The following is a 24,696-nucleotide window of genomic DNA, read 5'->3' as shown; positions in this document are numbered from 1 at the left end:
GTAAACGTAGTTCCCAATTTTGACGTAATGAAATTGGAAACTAACTTGATAAAACCGCATTTTTTTCCCAAATTTTGAAGACAATTTGCATTGAATCTAAAATCACAACTGAGATATTTTTAACACACTTATAATAAAAAAAAATTAAATTAGGGGTTGATTTCACAAACCTTCACAATTAGCTAAAAAATACATTTTAAGGCGTCGCGACGCCAATACTATAAGTGATAAAAAATAAATTTTTGGGTCGGCTTCTAGAGCTTTGTCAACTATGAGCGTATGCAAATTTTCAAAATTTTGTTTTTAAAATTAAAGACGATTTTGGGGGTGGACACAAGTGTTGCCGGACCCTGTATAAGGACGAATTATTTGTTAGTTTTTAGATTAATCATCGCTCTGATGATGATAAGCATTGCTATCGAAACGCGCGTCAGCATTTTTTGACAAAATTTGGTGTTTGGGAATAAATTGTAATTTTGATAATATAAGTTAGGTGTTAAGCATTCCCGATTTTTAAATTACATTTTCTTTGTTGATAATGCACGTCCACATTCTATAATAAACGTGTTATTAACCCTTAATAGGAAAGAAATTGTGTTCTCCAATCAAGAACTGTTAGGGCACTCAGGTGCTTTGAGAAGAAATATTGATAAATGCGAACAAATAGCGGGCACTAATGAGGTGTTTCATGCAGTACCAATTATGTTTCAGCCTATTTAACTCTCTCGATGACAAAAATTATATTTGCAGTGTCAAGTCTGAATGCGTCATCTTTTTTTTTGTTTTTATTTTTTGTTTCCATTTCTTCACTTTCATAGCAGGCACTAAACTTCATCAAAAATAGTCAAAATCATCGTCTCTATTTTTCCAATTTCTTTAAAAAACGAACAAAAAAGAAAATTTCACTTTTGTTTTGTCCTGTTAAACTATGCTGCGCTGTTTATAAACAGGTCATAATGACACGCTTTGTTTATTTCTTTCAGAAAAGTGCCGCTGTTCATCTCCAAAGGCATTGCAACAGCTCAAGAGCCGAACGCATTTACATGGACTGGATTTGGTGGATTTTCCAAGGTCTTCCTTTTCAACATTTAGTCCGAGTGATGGACTGTTTTTTTCATGAAGGAATCAAGGTAGGTGGCGCCATCGCATTTCCACTTAAGCAACCGCTCTTTATTTCTATTAATAAAACCGCAGGTGTATTAATACACATTTTGGCTCATGCCTTCGAACGTCAGTTGCCAAGCGAAAAAGCTCTTCTCACGATAAAAATGTGGCTCAGTTTGTTGATGTTTACCGAAACAGCTGATTTTTTCAATTATCAGCTTCACCTACACAAGTGTGGAGAATTATAACGTTTTATTTTCGAACTGGCGAACTAATTATTGTGTTGGACGCGTGCAAAAGAACTATAATTTTCGTAACTTATGCAGACTCTTTTCTGGTCTCACTCTGGAACAGTAACTCAAACTAATCATACTGGCAGGAGCCCAAAATTATGTCCGACCAGTAAACAACCTTATCTAACAATAAAGTTTTCTTTTGCGCGGACTCAGACGGGAAATGTCATTAATTTTGAAAGAAGCCAAAGGGGCCAGCTCACTTTTGCAATTCATAATTTAAACATGAAACTTAGAATAAAAACATACTTATTTTGTAAAGTCATTTAACACTGTCAAACTTGATCGCTTGATATTTTCAATTTTCAATTATTCATGTCGTAACGAACTTCGTCCCATCAGTTTTGACATATAAAAACTAAATATATATTTTAAAGATTTGACTGTTTTTGACCAAGAAGTCGACATGCGTTTTAAATGCGCGGCCTATCTGGAATGGAAATTTTATTTTATATCTTAAGATATTTTGGGTCACCATTATAACTATTGAATTCTGAACTTTCCTTTGTTTTCCTCTAAGAATTTATGATCTGATTTAGAATTGTTTTTTCCGCCATCTTGGTTTTTGCAGTTTATTTGACAGATAAACTAGACCGATCTATCAAAGACATGTAAATTAATTTTCAAAGGTGACTTCATATTGACCATCCTATATTTTTTCTTAATGAAACTGCAATCTACATATACAGGGTGATTTTAAAAAAACGGCAGACAGGAAATGTCATTAATTTTGAAAGAAGCCAAAGGGGCCAGCTCGCTTTTGCAATTCATAATTTAAACATGAAACTTAGAATAAAAACATAGTCGGCTTTGAAATTACTTATTTTGTCAAGTTATTTAACACTGTCAAATTTGATCGCTTGATATTTTCAATTTTCAATTATTCATGTCGTAACTAACTTAGTAGAGTATAAAATGTTTCTTCTGGACCAGGGCATTTGGCGTCTTAAAAATCACGGCAAAATCCTACAAATTTAGCTGTTTTCTCAAATGTCAACAACCAAAAAAGACAAAAAGCATTAATTTTTGTTCACTCCAAAAGTACCCAAATATCTGTAGACCACCAAAAATTGGGCACATGAAAAAACCGTTAAAATCTCCCAAAATAATGCAAAATCATCTCAAGAGCACTCTGAAAAACTTTCCAAATCCGTTGTTTTTAGACATTCCAAATGGCTTTGTATTTCTGGACCAGACCAATTGGCGCATGCAAAAAAAAGTAAAAACATTACCAAATCAAAGAGGTATATTTGGCGCCTTACAAAACAAGGCAGGATCCTAAAAATTTATGTTTTCCCAAAAGTTAACAACCGAAAAAGACATAAAATCCTTCAAAAATCATAGTTTTTAATATGACCAAAAAATACTCAAAAGTTTCTTTTCTTGTTGTAAATCAATAGCCAATCAGAAATTGGGCACATCAGAAAACTGTTGAAAATCATCCAAAATCAAACCTAATTACGTTAAAAGCACCCAAAAAACCTTACAGAATTCCTTGTTTTGAGTCACCCCAAAATATCTTTACTTCTGGACCATGGCATTTGGCGCATGCGAAAAATTCACCGGTCGGAATGGCGACTGGTAAAAATATTAGACAAATAAGAGCTCTTGTTTTTAAATACCTCAAAATAGATTTTCATTTCTGAACCAAGTATTACGCTTCCCATCTACGATTATGCACATTGTTAATATTAGTTAATAAAAATCTGCCATCTAGCAGAGAAAAAGAGAATAAAGTCTTCCTGTCTGCGACTCACAGATTGTTAAACCCAGCTTAATTGTCTATGCTGTGACTAAACATAAGGCCCTTTAAAATTTTTTTGAATTTTTGGATACGTTTTGAATTTTTTGATTCGTTTTGAAATTCAGGCGAAGCCCTCATGAGCGTCCACACAGTGGACTAGAACTAGAAATTTTTATTTTAGAATATATTCTATCGCTATGAAAAAGATTTTGCGCTTTATCAAGATTTGAACAGGCAACAAATGCGCTAACACGGTTCTGTTTTATCAGCACGCCTATAATGGATTTTATACAAACGGTTTCGGATTGAATGTATTACGTTTATGCTAATTTTCTTATTAATTAAAAAAATAAAATTTGCTTCGCATGCTACGCACTAGTCCACTGTGTGGACGCTCATGAGGTCTTTGTCCGAATTTAATTATAGCGTACATAACAATTGTATCTAAATTTATTTATTACGCTCGATCGTCCAGCGTTTAAATTTAATAACGAATAACGCATTTTGACTTTTGAGCGTTTTCATTAAACAGAAGACGGCCGATGCTCGAGCGTTGGTATGGTCTATAAACATCCCTCAAAAATACAATACGCTATAACTCGTTTTTCCCGTTATAGAAATTGTTTGTTGTATTCAACGGTAGGCAACCAATAATGTCATTATTGTTTCGTAGTAACGGTGTGAACGTTAAAGTTTTTTTAAGTACAAGGTGTTTATAAATGTTTCTAGCATCAAGGGTGGCTATGAAATGTCAAATAAATGTGGGTTTAGATTTTTCAACTGACATTTGTAGTTAACCTCAATCATTGAACAAAGTTAGTTTTGAAAACAAACTGTTCGAGTTGTGGTTGGAAGCCTGAAAATCTATAATTTTGACACAAAACCGTAATTCCAAGGTCGTAGACGTAAGTGACATTTGAAATAATTGTGAACATAGTTACATTCACTATATGAAAACAAAGCGGCAAAATAGCGCATGACAGGAGTTCCAAAGCCTCCCTTGATGCTAGAAACATTTATAAACACCTTGTATAATTTGTTTTTGTTACACAACTTACTAAATTTGAGGTTTTTTTATTTTGTGATTACACATTTTTATAATAAAATTTTATAAACAAAACGATATAAGGTCACTAGATCAAAGTTTCTGTTTTATAAGGTACCGCTATTAGTTTTCAGTGCGCAATTCGAGAGAGACAGACATAGTCCATAAAGCAATGGGTTAGAACGAGACGCAAGATTCTAGGGAATTGTCATAAAATTGTTGACGTAAAATTTGTCATTGACAAAATTTAAGGTTATCTTAAATTTATTTGTTTAAAATACACTTAAATACTCCTCATTTATTTTGAATACCGCATTTCAAGGTCATAATTTGTGAAAATTGTGGAGCTCTACGGCAAATTTGAGAAGATTTATCCATTGAATTGAACATAAACGAGTACTGGAACACCCAAAGACCTGTTCGTGATTGTTTTCAATACATAAATCCTCTTAAATTTTTCGTAAAGCTCCACAACTGTCACAAATGATGACCTTGAAATGCGGTATTCAAAATAAATGAGGAGTAAACCGTGGGTACAAAAAGAAACTTGGTTCCAACATTATAACAGACTATGTGAATACGTAAGAGGTGAGCTAAACGACGTTAGGACCGATTACATTTTGCCACGTTAAGGAAGAGCAACACTCAGTAAAGTTCTTGGACGTCAAGCACTGTCTTTGGCAATCTCCAACGATTCGGCCTGTATGCAGTAACGCTCTAATTAGAATATGCTATCAGCACTTTTTATATTGTAGCTTATGCAGACAATGTGGTAATAATGATGCGATATAAAAAGAACTGAGAGAAAGCATTGCATAAATGGAAGTAGCAAATACATGAGCAGAAAATGAAGTACATGAGATATTCTTCAAGCGCTATTTAGAAGAGAGAGAGTTACAAATTTGAAGATGTATACAGGTTTAAGGTCTTGATTGAGTTTATACAGAACAACTGCAATTATCAACATCAACAAAACGAATATCAGGAGCAAATATTAAGGTTATGGCAAAATTATTTGCTTAACACCCTAAAATACAAAATTAAATCTATTTCTAACACTACAGGAGACCATTTGAGTACGTAAGAAGTGAGTGAGCAAACCAACATTACGATCAATTCCATTGAAGTGCGAGTCATGTGTTTGAGCCTCTAGCGTTGTCTTTGGCAGTGTTTCAACGATTCCACCTGTATACAGTAAGGGCATAAGTGTTATATATAAATTGTTTATATGTTGTGAACTGTAGCGAGAAATATAAAAATTATTAGACCTAAAGAAGAACTGAAAAAAAGCATAGGACGGACATACATGGAAAATGCAAGTGACGCGTATAGTGAGGAAATGACTAAGGGTATATTAAATAGTTGAATAGTTGAGAAGTTTGAATGTGGAAAAATATTCAAGAACTTGAGGGTGCACAACACTGAAATACAGATTGTTGCAATAAAACCTTGTGATTTTTTTATGAAGTAACAAGAAACCAAGTGCAAGTCTGCAAATAGATGAGACTGATATTAGTCATATTTGTCAGTAAGACAATAAAATGATATAGTGTAACTGATAAGCAGGTGGAAAATATATGTATTTACTAAGAACTGAGGCAGCAGTAGTTAAGATACATCAATGATTAATTTCAGGTAAAATGAAGATTCAACGTTGTATCCAAAAACCAAAGAAATAGTGCAGCATCTAACTTAACGACAATAAAATAATTTTAATCAAATCTTTTATTCTACTACATTTTCTCTATGAATGTATAGCTATGAGTTAGCACCCATGTGTTTAAGGACCTTCGTACGTCACTTAGATTATAGAACCTGTTTTGCCTATCTTATGTGTATTTCTTGTTCTATTGCATTTTCAGTGTTCCCTTTCATTATGAGGAAGCAGGAAGTGGCTTAAAGTCAATCATCTTCTGCCGCTGATGATGAAAGCGATGCTGTATCTCCCTCCTGAGGCTGTGTATCTGCAGTGTTCAGTGCAATGACTGTATCTTGTCCTTCTGCTGTTTTATGAGGTGCCTTTTTTAGATTAAGTGTAGCAAGTCAGTTGGTCCTACAACAGATTTTGATGACGTTTCCCGTTGAGGCCGACAAACTTACACTTTACAAGATTTTTGCTTATTTTTTAGGCCATTGAAACATTTCTGTTCATAACGCAGGTTTTGTGATGTACTTTGCTAGTACCACATGTGGTGGTCTTCCTTCTTCCATTTTCCTGTCCATAGATTTGATTTTCAACTCATATTAACAATAAGCTGAACGAGTTATTCGCCTGAATGCACGAAGTTCATGTTGGTAGTGGGGCTATTGGGATACAAAAGCGATTGAAGACAAATTAGGGTAACATTATTTAAATTTAGTTCACGAAATTCGTCAACTAACGGGTACAAAATTCCATAACCTTATAAAAAGTACTCAAGGGTTCATATACAAAAACCAACTTTATATTCCCCCAATACGTACTGCTTAACCAATGTCACAATGATTGTCGGCTTCGATTGGAGTTTTCTGAAATTTGTGGAAAGTCGTTGTAATAACCCAAAAGGCCCGCCAAAAGACATTAACATACACACAAAACATATTTAAAAATGGCGCTAAAAGACCGCGAAATTTAAAATCCAAAGTTTGGCTGTGATCGTCAAAAAAATGGTTAGGACCTACGATGTGTTTGAGAAAAACAAAATTACTAAAGAAAATTTAGAAAACGGACCTCGGTTCTTTAGTGTAACGGGCAAAAGCGACACAAACGGAAGAGTGAAATAAAACAACAAATGGGTTGGAGAGCTGTATTAGTAAACGTTGATCTTTGATGTTATTTGCTTTGGAAAATTAGTGTAGTTAGTGATTTAGAATACGGAAAATGAAAAAAACTAGTCATGCAACGGACCGTTAGACCTGTAGTGAGTGTGTTTAGTCAAAACGTCGAAACTCGTTTACAGTCATCGAAAACAAAAAGCAAAATTTACATGAACACCACCACTCATTACAAGACTGGCTGGACTAAAAACCCAGTGGGATAAAAACCTAGCCTTCACAGTCAACTACTAAGCTACCCATAATACTCGATCTTTTCAAAAACGGTTACAAAGATTACAATGATTTGAACAAGAAAATTACAATTATGAAAGCGTAGTAACGCGTCTGTACGATTTGTTTTGGATTTACGAGAAATTTGAATTGCAAGTTGATTGTCGTATTGCGGTTTGCCTGCCTCTTCTTCTCAGTTTTCGTCCAAATCATAGCACATTAGATCATCATCACATCTTTGGAATTTTCGGATAATAAAATACACCCGGGACTGGGTTTACGGGCGACGGCGTTTCCGGACGAACCCGGCCGACTAGCACCCGCAACACTCCACTGTGGGAGTACCTCAAAGGCCTCCAGTCAGAATACGGACACCCGAAAAGATAAAGCGTTTGAATTTGCCGCTGAAAACCGAACGACCAATGACACTCATTCCCTCCACATTCTCACTCTCGCGGGAAACAAAAGACGGTTTTAGCAATCACACTCTAATATCGACCGAGGATCATTACGATAAATCACCTAAATCAAAGTCCCGCGTGGTATCGGCTGAAACAGACAAGACATACATGACGACTTGGGCCCTCTTCTTCTTTCTTCATTTCTTGAACGACAAAAAAAAGAACAAGAATTTTTGAATCGCGGCATCGTACGACACGTTACGACTTGTCAGAAAATATAGAAAATAAGAAAAATACAACAACGTTTTAGGACGCGCTCAAAATGGCGCCCCCAACCACCCTAACTGTCACCGAAGCGACGCGCCAGAATTGGCGCGCTTTTTCCCACGCCCATTCTGAAACATGCAAATTTGGAAAAGTCCTCGAAAACCGACATGCGCCCCCCCAACATTAAGTATTTAGTCACATAATTACAAATACAAGAGAAAGTAACAAGTTTCCTGGGAGTAGCACCCACGCTTCAACCCCATTTCCCTTAACATTTGAACACGAAAAACCTCCCAGAAACCTGCTAACAATCAAAGCTTTCTCGACCGAAGAACAAATTAACATTTTACATACCTTTTCAGCGTTAGCTTACCGGCAACCCTTTTACCCACTTACACTAACGTTTACAATTTAATAAAAAAAAACTACTAAATGTTAACGCATGCAAAACAAAACTAAAAGAAACTAAACAAAACAAACAATGCACAAAGAAAACAAAAGCGGTAGCGCGAAGTCACTACAAAAGAATTGTTTTTTTTCAACAATGGCGGCACCACTCGAACAAAGACGACTGCTCTGTTTGGAGTACTAGGCGGAAGTGATCTCCACTGGTCAACATCCCTTTCCGTATCTTCCGCTAGGCGGGCGGGTGGCGATGTCACTTCCGCCTCGCGGCGGCGGTACTTTTAAATTCAAATCGTGCCATTACAAGGTTTTAAATGGTTTTATCATGTGTCCAATTTCTGATGGTCTATAGATTTTTGGGGCGCAGAAAAATTGATGATTTTAGGTCTTTTTCGATTGTTTACTTTTGAGGAAACAGCGGAATTTGTAAGATTCTCCCCAGTTTTTAAAACGCCAAATGTCCCGGTACCAACTCTCCTTGATTTGGTGTTGTTTTTCCCTTTTTTTGCATGCGCCAAATGGTTTGGTCCAGAAATAAAAAGCCATCTACAGATATTTGACTACTTTTGGGGTGCATAAAAATTAATGCTTTTTGAGAGGGTTTAGCCCTTTTTCGGTTGTTTGCTTTTGGGCAAACAGCTAAATTTGTAGGATTTTGCCGTGATTTTTAAGACGCCAAATATCCTGGTCCAGAAGTAAAAAGCCATTTTGGGGTGTGTAAAAACAAGGTATTTTGTTAGTTTTTTAGGACGTTCTTGATATAATTTTGCATTATTTTGGAAGATTTTAACGGCTTTTTCGTGTGTCCAATTTTTGGTGGTCTACTCATATTTGGGTACTTTTGGGGTGGATAAAAAATTAATGCTTTTTGAGAGGTTTTAGGCCTTATTCGGTTGTTAGTTTTTGGGCAAACAGCTAAATTTGTAAGATTCAACCCTGATTTTTAACACGCCAAATGCCATGGTCCAGAAGTAACATTTTATACTCTACTTAACTTCGTCCCATCAGTTTTGACATATAAAAACTAAATATAAATATATTTTAAAGATTTGACTGTTTTTGACCAAGAAGTCGACATGCGTTTTAAATGCACGGCCTATCTGGAATGGAAATTTTATTTTATATCTTATAATATTTTGGGTGATCATTATAACTATTGAATTCTGAACTTTCCTTTGTTTTCCTCTAAGAATTTAGTTGTGATCTGATTTAGAATTGTTTTTCCGCCATCTTGGTTCTTGCAGTTTATTTGACAGATAAACTAGACCGATCTATCAAAGACATGTAAACTAATTTCCAAAGGTGACGTCATATTGACCACTCTATATTTTTTCCTAATGAAACTGCAATCTACATATACAGGGTGATTTTTAAAAAACGGCAGGCGTTGTAGAATTTTTATTTATGAACCGATTTCAAAAATTAAAAAAACAAATTAAATGGTTTTTAATTTACTATAAACTGATGAATTGAATTCTGAACATTCCTTTGTTTTTCTCTAAGAATTTAGTTGTGATCTGATTTAGAATTGTCCCTTCCGCCATCTTGGTTCTTGCAGTTTATTTGACAACAGCACCATACCGATCTATCAAAGACATGTAAATTAATTTTCAAAGGTGACTTCAAATTGATCTCTCTATATTTTTTCCTAATGAAACTGCAATCTACATATACAGGGTGATTTTTAAAAAACGGCAGGCGTTGTAGAATTTTTATTTATGAACCGATTTCAAAAATTAAAAAAACAAATTAAATGGTTTTTAATTTACTATAAACTGATGATTTTAGAATTTTTCTAAATGTCTTAATATCTTTTGGGCGATATTTAACTTTCTTATTTTAAATTGGCACCCACATTTTTTTTTGCATAATTTGGAAGATATTAATTTTCTTGATTCAGAAATGTGTAAAATGTTCTACTTTTAACAAAAAATATTTTTAAAAAAATTATCAAAAATGAAAAAATGTAGGCAAATAAAATTAAAAAATAAAAACTAGGTGCGTGCTGTCAAATAACACAATACCGTTATTGTAATGTCAAAAATCAGCAAATAACAGAAAGGATTGGCAATCTTTTTTGAAATTATTGATAACAAAAGACAATAAAGACAATAATAATTACAAATCAGAAAAAACATCTGCCTAATTTAATTAAAATACTGTTGAAACGCCATCCCGTTTTTTTCATTGCACAATTGATACCATGTACCTAGATTTTATTAACTTTTATTGTCTATTTTTTTTCAATTTTAATAATTTTTTTAAAAATATTTTTTGTTAAAAGTAAAGAAAGAAAATTAATGTCTTCCAAATTATGAAAAAAAAATATGGGTGCCAATTTAAAATAAGAAAGTTAAATATCACCCAAAAGATATTATGACATTTACAAAAATTCTAAATTCTAAATTATAGTAAATTAAAAACCATTTAATTTGAAATCGGTTCATTATAAAAATTCTACAACGCCTGCCGTTTTTAAAAAATCACCTTGTATATTTGCCAAGGCTTCGTGGAAAAGCCTCGCTGCATGAGTTTTCCACCCCGGCCCCCACTTTATACAGGATCTGTATTAATAAATTATCATTTATCATTTATTAATGCACTGCGCTGGCGTTTCCTTGAAGTCTTTATCGGGTGCAACTTTATTCATCAATCTAGGCTATTTCCGTTCCAGGTTCTGTACCGGACAGCAATGGCAATTCTCATCCTGTTTCATAAGTCATCGTCGTCACCCTCATCGGAATGGCTGATGGAGATCCAGAAGAACGGCATCGATTCGGCTTTGAACAAATTCTGCAAAGAGATGCCGGTAACTCCGCAGAAAGTGTTGAAGGCCGCTTTCGGAATCCGTGGGCTCAGTTCAGCGTACATCTCGCGTGTTTTCATTCGCACTGAAATGGTATTGAAAAGCAAAAATGTGATAAATGGATCGCGACAGCTGGTTAGGTCCAGATCAAGTGAGAATCTGCCCAATAGCCAGAGCCAAAATAACATACAGATGGTTTCTCATACACTTACAATCAGAGAGGTAAGTCGTCGGAATTAACAATTACTATTTACATATCTATGAAATTATTAAGAAGTTTTGTCAAATATTTCGAGTTCTTTTATTTGTTGCGTTTTTATATTTTTTGCTTTTTATGGTGTTTGTTTCTTTGTGGTAGTGGTCTTTTGTACATATTTATTTCATTCTTGTTTATTTTTATGCATATTTTTTGCTCTTAGTGCATCATGTATTATATTTGATTTTTTAACACAATAACAAGTAGTTTCACAATGTATTTAGGCCTGGCTAGAAAGTTTACCTATTGTAAAGCGTGCTCGTTTTTTCATATTTAATAAGGGATTGAAGAAACGACCGAAAAACTATTTTTTATTCTAAACAATTTGAAGTTAATGATAGATATCAACTACTACAGTTGCGGTCACAAAACTTTTTTAAATATTTGAGACTAGTTGAGTCTTTTATTTGTCATTTAATAATTTTGGAGACTCAAAATTTTAGCCTGCGATTGTACTAATTTGTTACAGTTTCAGAAAAATTAAAGAATTTATAAGGTGTTTAAAAACGTTTCTAGCATGGAATTTCTGCCATGCACTGCTTTGCCGCTTTGTTTTCATAGTGAATATAACTGTTCAACTACACTTAAAATGTCACTGTTTCTGTTACGATTTTGAGTCCTTCAGGTTTCAAACCATAAGTAGAACAGTTTTTTGTCAAAATTAACTTTGCTCTATGATTGAGGTTAACTGCAAATGGCAGTTGAAAAATCTAAACCCACATTTGTAATGAGCGGCAAATTTCTTTGGCATTTTATTGTCACCCTTGATGCTAGAAACATTTATAAATACCGTGTAGTTCTTTTTCTTCTTCTTCTTCTTCTTCTTCTTCTTTGTTATATTGATAGTTAATTTTTATATACGTCTTCGCAATACAAATTCATGTCGAAATGTCAGAAAAAGTTATGTTTACACTATACAAAATTAATAAATTCGATGTTAACAATGTAGCTACGCTGCGTACTAGACAGGGTGTTATAAAAGCGTTTGCGTAATGATATTGTCACACAGAGGCGGATTAAGCCCAGTTGAGGCTTTGGGCGCATGGCAAAATATTGGCACTTTAGAAAATGGATACTTATCTTAAAATTCTTTTCTCAATTCGGTTTGAATTTTCTAGGTTTTCTTTAGGTGCTCTGTATTAACTTTTACTTTGGATTTTCTTTAAATTCTTCTGAAATTATCAATCCATTTTCTTTGGATTTCCAAAATTCTCTGTAAATTTAAAATCTATAATTTTCTTTAAATTTTATCTGGATTTTTTTGATTTCCTAGATTCTCTTTGTGTTCACTCCAGCTTCTTTTTATTTTCTCTGTTACACTCTTTTTAGAAATACTCTGGATTGGATTTATCTTCTAATTTCTTTTGAATTGTCTTTGGAGTTTTTGATTCTGTTTAGATTTATAATTATAATTTTAAATATTTTTTTATAATTTTCTTGGATATCTAAATTTTTGTTTAAGTTTTCTAAATTACTAAATTCTCTTTGGATTTTCTTGAAATTTTATGGATTTTTTCAGTTAATTTTACTTTTTCGAAATTCGTTCATAGATTTCTTAGATTGCCTAGTAATTAGATATCTTGTTACAAGGTGTTTATAAATGTTTCTAGCATCAAGGGTGGCTATGAAATATCAAAGAAATTTGCCGCTCATTACAAATGTGGGTTTCGATTTTTCAACTGACATTTTCAGTTAACCTCAATCATAGAGCAAAGTTAATTTTGACAAAAAAACTGTTCTAGTTATGGTTAGAAACCTAAAAATCACAGACTTGGACACAAAATATCGTGATTTCGCTCAACCTCTCTTTAATTTGTTTGTGATTTGTCTAAATTCCCCTGATTTCCTTATGATTTCGTCTAACTTCTCCTTATTTCCTCGTGATTTTGTTTGAATTCTTTTGATTCTCTTGTGATTTCGTCTAATTTCCTCTTATTTTTTGTCTAAATCCTCCTAATTTCTTTGTGATTTCGTCCAACTTTTCCTTATTTTCTTTTGATTTCGTAAAAACTCCTCCGATCTCATTGTGATTTCGCCCAACCTCTCCTAATTTTTTTGGGATTTGGTCTAAATTCCCCTGATTTTCTTGTAATTTTGCCCATCTTTCTCTTATTATCTTGTAATTTTAAAAACTTTTCCCTGATTTTCTCTTGATTTCAACCAACTTCTCCTTATTTCCTTGTAATTTTGTCTAAATTCCCCTGATTTTCTTATGATTTCGTCTAACTTCTCCTTATTTCCTTGAGATTTTGTTTCAATTCTTTTGATTCTCTTGTGAATTCGTCTAATTTCCTCTTATTTTTTGTCTAAATTCTCCTGATTTCTTTGTGATTTCGTCCAACTTTCCCTTATTTTCTTTTGATTTCATAAAAACTCCTCCGATCTCTCATAGTGATTTCGCTCAACCTCTCTTAATTTTTTTGGGATTTGTTCTAAATTCCTCCGATTTTCTTGTAATTTCGCCCAATTTTCTCTTATTTCCTTGTGATTTCGTTAAACTTTCCCTGATTTCTTCTTGCTTTCGACCAACTTCTCCTTATTTCCTTGTGATTTTATCTAAATTCCCCTGATTTCCTTCTGATTTCGTCCAAATTCTCCTTATTTTCTTGTGATTTTGTCTAAATTCTTCTGATTTTCTTGTGATTTCGTTAAACTTTCCCTTATTTTCTTTTGATTTCGTAAAAGTTCCTCTGATGTCATTGTGATTTCACCCAACTTCTCCTAATTTTTTGGGGATTTGATCTAAATTCCCCTGATTTCCTTGTAATTCAACCTACGATGATTTAAAACTTGATTTCTTTGAAAAGAGGAGATGTTCTAGAACACATTGTTAATTTTCGTTTTCATGAGCAATTTTCCTCGAAAAATTAAAATGCATTATTCGTGCCAAATTAGATACGTCAAATTTTTCAATGCCTGCTTTTTGTCAAAAATTATTAGGAAGTGGTTGCTTTCAAGAAGCACCAACATTTTCCAGGGTATTTCTGTAGTATGTCAATCAAAAAATTTCGGGCTCTAATACAAGGTGTTTATAAATGTTTCTAGCATGGAGGGTGGCCATGAAATGTCAAAGAAATTTGCCACTCATTACAAATGTGGGTTTCGATTTTTCAACTGACATTTTCAGTTAACCTCAAACATGGAGCAAAGTAAATTTTGAGAAATAAACTGTTCTAGTTGTGGTTTAGAACCTGAAAATTAAAAACTTTACTAAATTTACTAAATTCTCTTTGGATTTTTTCGAAATTTTCAGTTAATTTTATTTTTTCCAAATTCGTTCATAGATTTCTTAGAATGCCTACTAGTCAGATATACTAGTTAGAGTTTTTATAAATTCTTCCTGAATTCTGTCTAGAATTTCTTAACATTTGCCTTAGAATTTCAAAAATTTATTTTTATCAGTCTCCAAATTGTCTCTAAATGTTTTATAAATTCTTCTTGGATTTTGTGCAAATTTTCCTCCGCCTCTCTAGTCACTCTTCATAATAAAAAATTGAGAAAACCTTCGTTTCCCAGTCGTAAATTAAAATAGTTGCCAACTAACTTGACATGACATGACGTGAATTTGAACTGAAACTCGTAAAAACATATGGAAACAGAGCGACAAGGTGAGTCTCATCAAAGCACAATTTCGAAAAGGTTTTTTAAATTAATCTGTGAAAACTTTTAACAACAATGTAAAAACAGAAATAAAAGGGACGTGGATTTTCATGTTTTTGCGCCGACTCAACTTTGCAACTCCAAATCAAACACAGTAAATGAATTCATAAGGTCAAAACGAGCACGCTTTAACGAAGGTTTGCACCTAAAATTACGACTAATAAAATTCCAGCGACAACAAACCAATATCCTTTAGCCATTAAACAATAATTTATTAATAGTTAAAGGATCTCTGCTAGTTATTTTTGGACTAGTTTCTAATAACTTAAATTGCCTGCAGCAAATAATGAGAACGACTGATAGTACCACACATGATTTGTCACTGTGACGAATCACGTGTGGGCCGATTTATAACATTCTTTTGTTTATATTTTATATAACTCGTTCAAAGCACTAGTGTAGAGACATTACTTTGCATTTCAGAGAATGTCGGAAGAGATGTACAATGAAATGGTATTGTATTATTAGATTTTTCTAAAGTATGCAGAACATTCCTGTCTTGTTCCATGTTCCATGTCATCACACTCGAAATGGCAGTCTGATTTCGGATCTGTTATTATTAATTGTGGGCGTGGCGCGGTTTGAGTGCAACGCATATAAATAAACTTTTTCGATTATCGAACTCTGCGCGAAATGAGACCGCCATCTTGTAATAATATAACGAAACCATTTATTAAACATCATCCTAACATCACTAAAGTTGAGCATTTATAACGATCATCCATATTCATTGTTACCTCTTTCTTTCTCTCTTGAAACACATTTGCGAAGGTTTTCTTTCGTTTTCTGTTGCTGTTGCGGTGGAGAGGTTTTGCATGGTTCTGTATCGTTGTAACACTAAGGGCCGCTTTTACAAATCAGGTATAAACCCTGTATAAGCTAGGCATAATTTTATACCGCCGGTTAATTCCTGGTATCAATGGTGACCAATTTTACAAGTACTTTTTCGGTCTAGGTTGGCTATACTGGAGATAAGCGAAATTGGTAACACTGGAAATAAAATTCCCCAAGTTTTATTTAATTTTCTTTGTCAAATGAACGGGGCAAAGACGGTTTACGTTGTGGTTTGCAATTTTTAAAATCCCAAAATGTTGATAAATGATGTGCCAATATTTGATTCGGATGATGATGAGGTTTGTAGATTGATTTTTACTAACTAGTTATCGAAAATGATTAGAAATTTGAAGGTTCCGTTTAAGTAATGAGACATTTGGAAATTTGTTGAGATTCATTCAAAATAGAATTCGTTCTACAACTAATCGTATTCACGTGATGCGACTGAAACCATGAGCCTAATATCTACTAGCAGACTTTTGTAGCTTCAGTGAATCAATTGGATGTAATTAATTACACTGTTCGATAAATTGAAATTAATTTTGAGTACCTTTTTTGAAAGTTGGTGTTTTGAAATCTAAGCAAAGTACTAAACAATACCTTTGTCTCAAAAACTTCGTATCACGTATAATTTTTTTGTTATATGAAATTAAAAAAGCGTAAAAAAATATAGAAAAATATTGTTAACATACCTTTATTCAGGTTTATTTATAATATTAACCTATTTATGGCTATAAATATATTCTTAGTTTCCTCCTTTTTTAGAACTTTTCAGATATTATTTATCAATCCAAGATTGTTTAGAATTCAACAACTTCCACTTCACTAACTTTATTTATTTTATTATTCTTTAAATTTAAATATGATTAAATTTTTTCCTAATTTGCAATTTCAAATGGTACATATTTTACACATTTGTACAAAACTTACTAGATCATCCATCTTTTTTAAATTCGTTTACATTCTCTATTTGGAGTTTATCTTCATTTGCTTTAGATAAAGTTCCTAGAAATCTTTGAGGATTTGTATCTTAATTTTTCTAATAAATATTGTATATTTAATTTTTTTAACTCTTTATAACATTCTCTATTACATTTTTTGGATAAAGTTGCAAAAAAATTAAAAATTTCTCATGCAAATCATTATTTTTTAGCCGCCAATTTTGATGCAACATTATAGAGCTTTTTTGAACTTTCAACTTGTCTGAAGCACTTTGCAAAAATATTTGAAGTGAAATATGTTAATTATGACACTTTTACCAGGAATAACTCACTATCCCATCGCCGGTCGACCGAATAAGAAATACCCATGGTTATACCCAAGTTTTTCTATTCTACGAACTAACCACTGATTATAAAACCCATTTCCAGGGTTTATCTAAGGAATAATGCTATTCTCAATTTATACCTGCTTTGTAAAAGCGGCCCTAAACAGATGAAAATTCTAAAGATACAGACTGTATATTTTCTGAAAGTAACAGTTGCCATTGGCATGAGAGAAAAGACTGCAATTTTCACCTTTCTTTTCCAATCGCCAACGATATTCTCGTCCATTTTCACATTTTCGCCAACAACTATTGTCGAGTTTTCTTCTTCCCCGTATCTAATTGTCGACGAGGTTAGAGAAGCAAGAATTTTTGTCTCGGGACTAACTGCTTCCAGTTGGCAAACTTTTTTTTTCTACAATTTTTAAGCTTCTTTTAAACTGATCAATAAATTTTCCTCTGTATAATGTTGATTTCCAAGTTCGATTTTAACTTCAATGGTTCCTCTTATGATAGGTATAAACAGTTTTATTATCTCCTGTATTGAATTTGGCTTCAGATCAATTTTAGCCAATTTATTACCTTTTGCTTCATAGCATCTTCCATCGTCGTATTTCGAGCAAATTGCTACTATTTCTAATTTTTTCCATGAAATTGTGTCTTGTTAAACTTTTATATTATTGCAATAATTTGCAACATCTTGACTGGCAGAAAAGTAAGCAAAAATTTTATCTGGGGGTTCTAATCCTTGGATAAAAGTTAAATTTAGTTTAAATACATTCGTTTTTACGATTTATAACTGGTGCAACACAAACTTGTAAAACCAAATTAATGTGTTTGGTGTTTCTTTGAATAACTTAAATAGAGCATGCATGAAACTGTTAGAAGTGTTGAAATTCCAGTGCATTTAGGTTTATCAATATGAATAGCACAGATTTTGAAAAGTACCACTTTTACAGCAATGTTTTTTTGGTTTGATTTTTGCATTTGTTGTCGTCTTTATGTGTCATTGTTCACGCTGTTTGTATTTATGTTTAAATTCTTGTGGAACATCTTTTATTTTTGTTTCGCAAACTTTCTCTCCTAATAAAAAAGTCTAACAAATATATCTACCAAGTGACCTTAAAATTACAGCAACATCGGAAAATTTTTACGGCAAACCCTAATCAAATTGATCAAATGTCAGTAGTTTTATTTCAGAATCATAACTAAATTCAGGCAAAAAGAACGCAAGTTTAAGTGTCCTTTAAAAGATGAGGTTCTATTAGATACTAAGTTAACAGAGGCGGATTTAAAGAAGAAGAAGGGGCTTAAAAACCAAGGAAACTCTAAAAAGTATTTACCGAAAAACAAGGTGGGTTTACAGAAAATATAGAGAAAATAAGAAGAGAAGCGATAAGGTTCAAAGAAAATATAGACAACCTAAGAAAAATTTAAAGAAATTATTGTACGGAGAATTTAGAAAGAATCTAAAGAAAATCTTCAAAGAAGAGTATGAAATAATTTGGAGAATGTCAGAAAAACTATAGAAAATCCGCATAGACAATTTAAGGAGAATCCAATCCGCTATATAAAATATAGAGATCTAAAGAAAATTTAAAGATGAATTCAGAGAAAATGTAGAGGTTCTAAAAGAATATACAGGGTGATTTTTAAAAAACCGCAGGCGTTGTAGAATTTTTATTTATGAACCGATTCCGAGAATTAAAAAAACAAATTAAATGATTCTTAATTAACTATAACCTGATGATTTTAGAATTTTTCTAAATGTCTTAGTATCTTTTGGGTGATATTCAACTTTCTTATTTTAAATTGGCACCCATATTTTTTTTGCATAATTTGGAACAGATTAATTTTCTTGATTCAGAAATGTGTAACATGTTCTACTTTTACAAAAATATTTTAAAAAAAATTATCAAAATTGAAAAAAATAGGCAATAAAAGTTAATAAAACCTAGGTGCATGGTGTCAATTGTGCAATGAAAAAAACGGGATGGCGTTTCAACAGTATGTTAATTAAATTAGGTAGATGTTTTTTCTGATTTGTAATTATTATTGTCTTTTGTTATCAATAATTTTAAAAAGATTGTGAAAGAAAAATATGGGTGCCAATTTAAAATAAGAAAGTTGAATATCGCCCAAAAGATACTAAGACATTTAGAAAAATTCTAAAATCATCAGTTTATCGTAAATTAAAAACCATTTAATTTGTTTTTTAAATTTTTGAAATCAGTTCATAAATAAAAATTCTACAATACCTGTCGTTTTTTAAAAATTACCCTGTATAGAAAATCTATATCTAATGAATATACAGGTTGTCCCAGAACTCGTGACCCAGAGAAAAAAGGCTTATGAAGGCAGCAATTCTGAACCAAAATTTCGAAATAAAAATTTTCTAGCTCAAAAAATAATCGAGTTAAGACAAAAAAAACGGTAGCCAATCCGGAAGCTGAACAGAATTTGAAAATCGGTAACTATGGATACATACCATCGTTCATTGGTCAGGTGAACATTACACTCTTGTTGCCTAGGAAATTTTACTCCATCTCTAGAATAAGCTTCCGGGATTGGTTGTTAATTTTTTGTCTTTTCTCTAGTACTATTAAGCAATTTTTGTTTTAAAATTTACCATCTGTATTGCTGCCGGCACCTTCCCTTGCTCTCTGGGTCATGAGTTCTGGGACACCCTGTATATCTAATCTATACAGGGTGGCCCATCTAAGACTTTCGGGCTCAATATCTTTCTTATTTATGAACGGATTTTTCCAAAATTTAAAATATAATTTCTTGAATAGGTAAGGATGAATGTGACATTACCAACGCCACCCTAGTCTTAAAAATGTAAATTTTACTTGTCTTATTTTAAATTTCAGTTATTTAAGAGTTATGTAGTTTTATAAAACATCAATAATTATACGCGTGTGCCAAAAATCAACCGTCTAGCAAGTCAAGTTGGCGAGAAAACGACAAAAAAGAACCTCAACATTTCCAAAAGATTCAAACTGATAGTCGGCTATGAAATAATCGACTTCTACAGCAAGTTTAGATTTTGGACATCCCTGACTTGTTGATCAATCCGTGACGTTCTTGACATTTGTGACATTCATTTGAGGTTATGTTTATTTTTGAGTGTTATGATCAGTACGATTGATTTAAACTTGCACATTCACGGATATGTTATCTCGATCTTTTGGTAAGTAATCACACAATGCATTGGACCGAGCATCGTTTCTCAACATTTTTGATATTTCTCATTTGAGGTTATGTTTACTTTTGAGCATGATGATGAATATCATTGATTTAAACTTGCGCAGAACGATTTATCTCGATCTTTTGAAATTGGAAACTAATCACCAATGCATCAGGCAACGTTTTGGTGCAAAAAATCCAAGAAAACATAACCTCAAATGAGAAATATTACAAATGTCAAGAACGTCAGCGATTATTGACAGACCGAACGCAGGGATGTCCAAAATTGGGCGTGGGAAATTATTTTTTTCATAGCCGACTATGATTTTGCATCTTTTGGAAATGTTGAGGGTCTTTTTTCTCTTTTTCTCGGAAACTTGACTAGCTAGACGGTTGAGTTTTGGCACACGCGGATAATTATTGATGTTTTATAAAATGACATAAATCTTAACTAATTAAAATTTAAAATAAGACAAGTAAAATTAACATTTTTAAGACAAGGATGACGCTGGTAATGTCACATCATCCTTACCTATTCAAGAAATTATATTTTAAATTTTGGAAAAATCCGTTCAAAAATAACAAAGATATTGAGCCCGAAAGTCTTAGATGGGCCACCCTGTATATTCAAAGAAAATTTACGGAAAATATTTATAAAGAAAATTCAGAGACCAAAGTAAATCCAGGAAGAATCTATATAGATGAAATCAGAACAGACTCAAAAGGATTTAAGAAAAATTTAAAGAGAATTTATACACAATCCGAGACAATTTAAAGAAAATGAATATAAAATCTAAAGGGAGAACGTAAGTTGCCAGCCCTCTACTGAAGTAGTAAAAAATTCGAATTACAGATTACAAGTCTACATTTATGTATATTTCTATTTAAACATCAATACATCAACTTAAAAATATTTGATTTTATTTTAAATTTTTTTCGGTAAAGTGCGGATTAAGACCTCGCATGGTCGGATTATGGAATCGACTTTGCACAATGGTGAGTCGGAGTAAAGAGGTTTTCGGATTATCTGAGGTATGAATTAGGTATACATTTATGTACTCCACAAAGAATCTGAGAAAAATTTAAAGAACATTTATAGACAACTTGCAGAGAATTGATAAAATTCCAAGAGAATCAATAGAAAATTTCAAAAGAATTTAAAGGTATTCAAAAGTAAAAGTAAATCTAAAGAGAATCTAAAGAAAATCTGTCACTTGGTACGTGTATACAAAAACGATGGTCTTTGATTTTGTGCCTTTTTCGCCCAACAGTTCTTGGTTTATTGTTTTGGATTTGATTTTTTATTGTGTTTTATTCCGGATCCAGCAAGTCTTGTTCGTTTACATTCATGTCTTTTATGTTCGTCTTGTTTTTATTTCATTTCATTCTTCGGCAACTCCTAGAGTAGTTGTGTTATTGTGTTGTTGGTTGTTTTCTGCTGCTAATAAAAAGGGAGCACACTCACCAGGTCCTCGAACCCTCTCCATGGGTATCTACCCCATACAGAATATCAACACGTGCATCCTCGACCACCAGGATGTAAGTTGATGGTTCATATATTCTGTTCTTGTTCGATGTTTTGGATGAAAACCATGAAGACCGACTCGAAGAGGCATCTTTTATGTGTGAAAGTAGTCAAATTTCTATCACAAAACTTTGTTTTGATTGCTACTACTTTATACATGAAAGACCTATCAAACCACAAACTCTATAAACACTCCACAATTACTTAAGTCATCACTATCATTCGATCATCCATCGAGGCTTGATATTTGCTTAAGTCATTGTAAAATCCATTAACAGCTTAGTGCGTATTGTTAGTTACTAACTTTGCACGTGTGTTACGAAAACTAGATAGATTTTGTATGAAATATTGATTTACCCTCGTATTTGATTTTAATATTTGGTGTCGTCCGTTAAAACGCGCAGTAAAATGAATTGAATGAGACAATTGGCAAGTTAATTGCATCTGGTACGCTGTAACCGCCGTTTTCATGAAATCTTCAGAGGTACGATTTCGTGTCGCTGCTGGTAAAACTACTAACACTGAAAGTTTGGTGAAATTTAGCCCCATTTTGTGCGGAAATTAAAATTGTCAAATTTATACATCATTTTTTTTACTTCTTCATGTCACGCTCCTAGGTCGGGAGTGGTGGAATTAGGTTGATTAAGTCATGATTCCTTTGAGGAATATGTGTGAAAGCCGCACACCTTATTTCATGCCAATAAGCATATTTTTAGTATTTCTACTGATGCAGATTTTTGAAATTTTTAATTTAAACTAGTTAAAAAGTATAGAAATTTTATTAATAAAAACATACAACATACATAACTGAGTCTCTGAAGGAAATTTAAAGATGGTTGAGAGAAATTAACAATAACAAACAATATTTAATTAAATCTTAATATTCTTACACACTTTAAAGGATCTAAAGTAGAAAGAACAAAATCTAAAAAAAATAATTTGCTGTTAGAAAAATCAAAAGGTTCCAGGGAATTGGAAGAAATTTCTAGAGAGGAAATTAAAATTCTAAAAATCGACTACCATATTTAGACCAAAGGAAGAATCTATAAAGAATTTAAAAAGTTAAGAGACTAAAGGAAGATCTGGAAAAAATTTAAAGAAGGAAATCGAAATAAGTGTTTAAACAATTAAAACAAACTTTGAATTTTGATAATTTCGAATGACAGTGGCGTTGTCATAATTTTATTTTCATTTTTCCCTCAAATTATTCTCTTTTTTAGGAATCCAGATATTTTCTCGTGTGCCATAAAATTACCTCTCCAACAAAAATATCGAATGCGACAGGGCTCAGACTACTTGACTTCACTTTTTAACACTTTGTAGAAATAATGGGAATATCAAAAAAGGTTTTTTAGGCGACTTAAACTGGAAATAAACCTTTTAGGCCTCAAACGCGGCCAAAAGTAAGTCTTTTCTGGCCGCAATCATTTTTGGCCGATCTATGGTGGCGCTATCTATCCAAACTTTTGCTTATTACATCAAGATACCGACATTACCCCCAATTTTATAATTATTTGGGCAAAATCAAATGCTGTAAAGTGTTGAATTATTGAAAATGAACATGTCTAGCAGTGCGGCTGCAACAACATCAAAAAGCACATCAACCTAATTCATACAAATTGTGAAGTTACACATGCTGAAACTGCAAATGTAAATAAAGAAAGTACAATTATTCAGATGTTATAGTTGATGAAATCAATAAATCATAAATAAAAATTAATTAACTTGTAAATTTAATGATGTCGCCTAAAAAATCTTGTGTGTATCACGGCCAAAAAAGAATCACTTTTTGGCCTTGGTACACAAATAGCTATTTCCCTTTTCCTTTAAAGCAGTGTTACAGCGTACTTCAGAGATTAACAGAACTTGCGATTTTGTATTGTCTTGCATAGTCTTTTTACTGCCCGTTTTCAACAAAATCAAAACGTAATGAAAACGTTTTGTTAATGATGTTTAGCTCTTAACACTGTGGTCCTGGTTGCCAGTGAGGATAACAATGTACCAACCGATGTTGCTTTACACTACCGAAGAACACGGATGTTCACTTACAACGTTTTATGTCCGAGTGGAACACCATGAGCCGACGTTACTCATGATCAAGACTTGTAACAATGAGGTGAGTTTACATTGTTTTTGAGAAGTTGGTAATGAGTTTTTGTAGGTTTTTGGTGCGTATTGTTCTTCTCGTTGGGGTGAGAGGAATCAGAAAGATGACAGAGGTAACAGACAGGCCTACTTTGGTACTGGAGAAACGTTCCTGTTTTCTTTGTATCCGGAGAGAGCCAAGTACCAATGGGTTGGTATAGAAGGTGATAAAGTGGGACACGGCGCGGAGTTGTTTATGGCTGCTGATTCTAAAATGATAACCATCGGGGGAGGGTGAGTATGAGAATATGTTGTTTGTTGAACGTGAGTCGAAACGGAACAATCTGTCAAAAAATTGACGTACAGCCGCGGACACAAAATCTTAGACGTCATTTTTCTGACGTTTCAAAAATTTGAGTGTAGTCTGTGCATTACTCTGTCATTGTCATTACTGACGTTTAAAGCATCAAAATATTGACAAGTTGTCAATTCAGAATTGTCATGACTGAAGTATTTAAAGCCAATAAAATTAGAAAAGTCTCTTTAGTACAGAATCACCGATACACCGAAAATTATAAACATTTTGAAACAAAAAAATTAAATCTGTCAAAATTGACAATGCAAAAAAGTAAGGTTACAAATTCAAAATGGGGTTTTACCAGAGAGTTGAAACTAATATTACTAGAGGATGAAAATCTGGTAGAGGGGGTAACCAAAACTGTTTATGGAAGGGCGCCATATTGGGTAACCCGAGAGATCGACGCGTCGTGCAGCGGAAAATATCTGAACTG

The 24,696-nt window shown here is 33.0% G+C and overlaps 1 protein-coding gene across 4 annotated transcripts in view; it reads left to right on the top strand.

Annotated features, from left to right (window-relative positions):
- Positions 1-24,696, top strand: part of sky (GTPase-activating protein skywalker) — a 91,898-nt gene that overhangs the window by 60,739 nt on the left and 6,463 nt on the right. Inside the window, exons 4-9 of one of the 4 annotated variants that reach the window (XM_088035207.1) lie at positions 984-1,130; positions 10,961-11,314; positions 15,432-15,461; positions 21,748-21,834; positions 23,778-23,936; positions 23,982-24,199. In XM_088035207.1, coding sequence (XP_087891333.1) covers positions 984-1,130; positions 10,961-11,314; positions 15,432-15,461; positions 21,748-21,834; positions 23,778-23,936; positions 23,982-24,199 — 995 coding nt within the window. The remainder of the gene's footprint in view (positions 1-983; positions 1,131-10,960; positions 11,315-15,431; positions 15,462-21,747; positions 21,835-23,777; positions 23,937-23,981; positions 24,200-24,696) is intronic. The other 3 variants (XM_088035204.1, XM_088035205.1, XM_088035206.1) reach the window with 3 other exon arrangements.

Source organism: Gnatocerus cornutus, chromosome 5 (genome assembly GCF_029298725.1).
Source record: "Gnatocerus cornutus isolate USDA-ARS CGAHR chromosome 5, icGnaCorn1.1, whole genome shotgun sequence".
In the NCBI taxonomy this organism is placed as follows: domain Eukaryota; kingdom Metazoa; phylum Arthropoda; class Insecta; order Coleoptera; family Tenebrionidae; genus Gnatocerus; species Gnatocerus cornutus.
The sequence above is the reverse complement of the archived record's forward strand: the minus strand, read 5'-3'. Positions and strand labels throughout refer to the sequence as shown.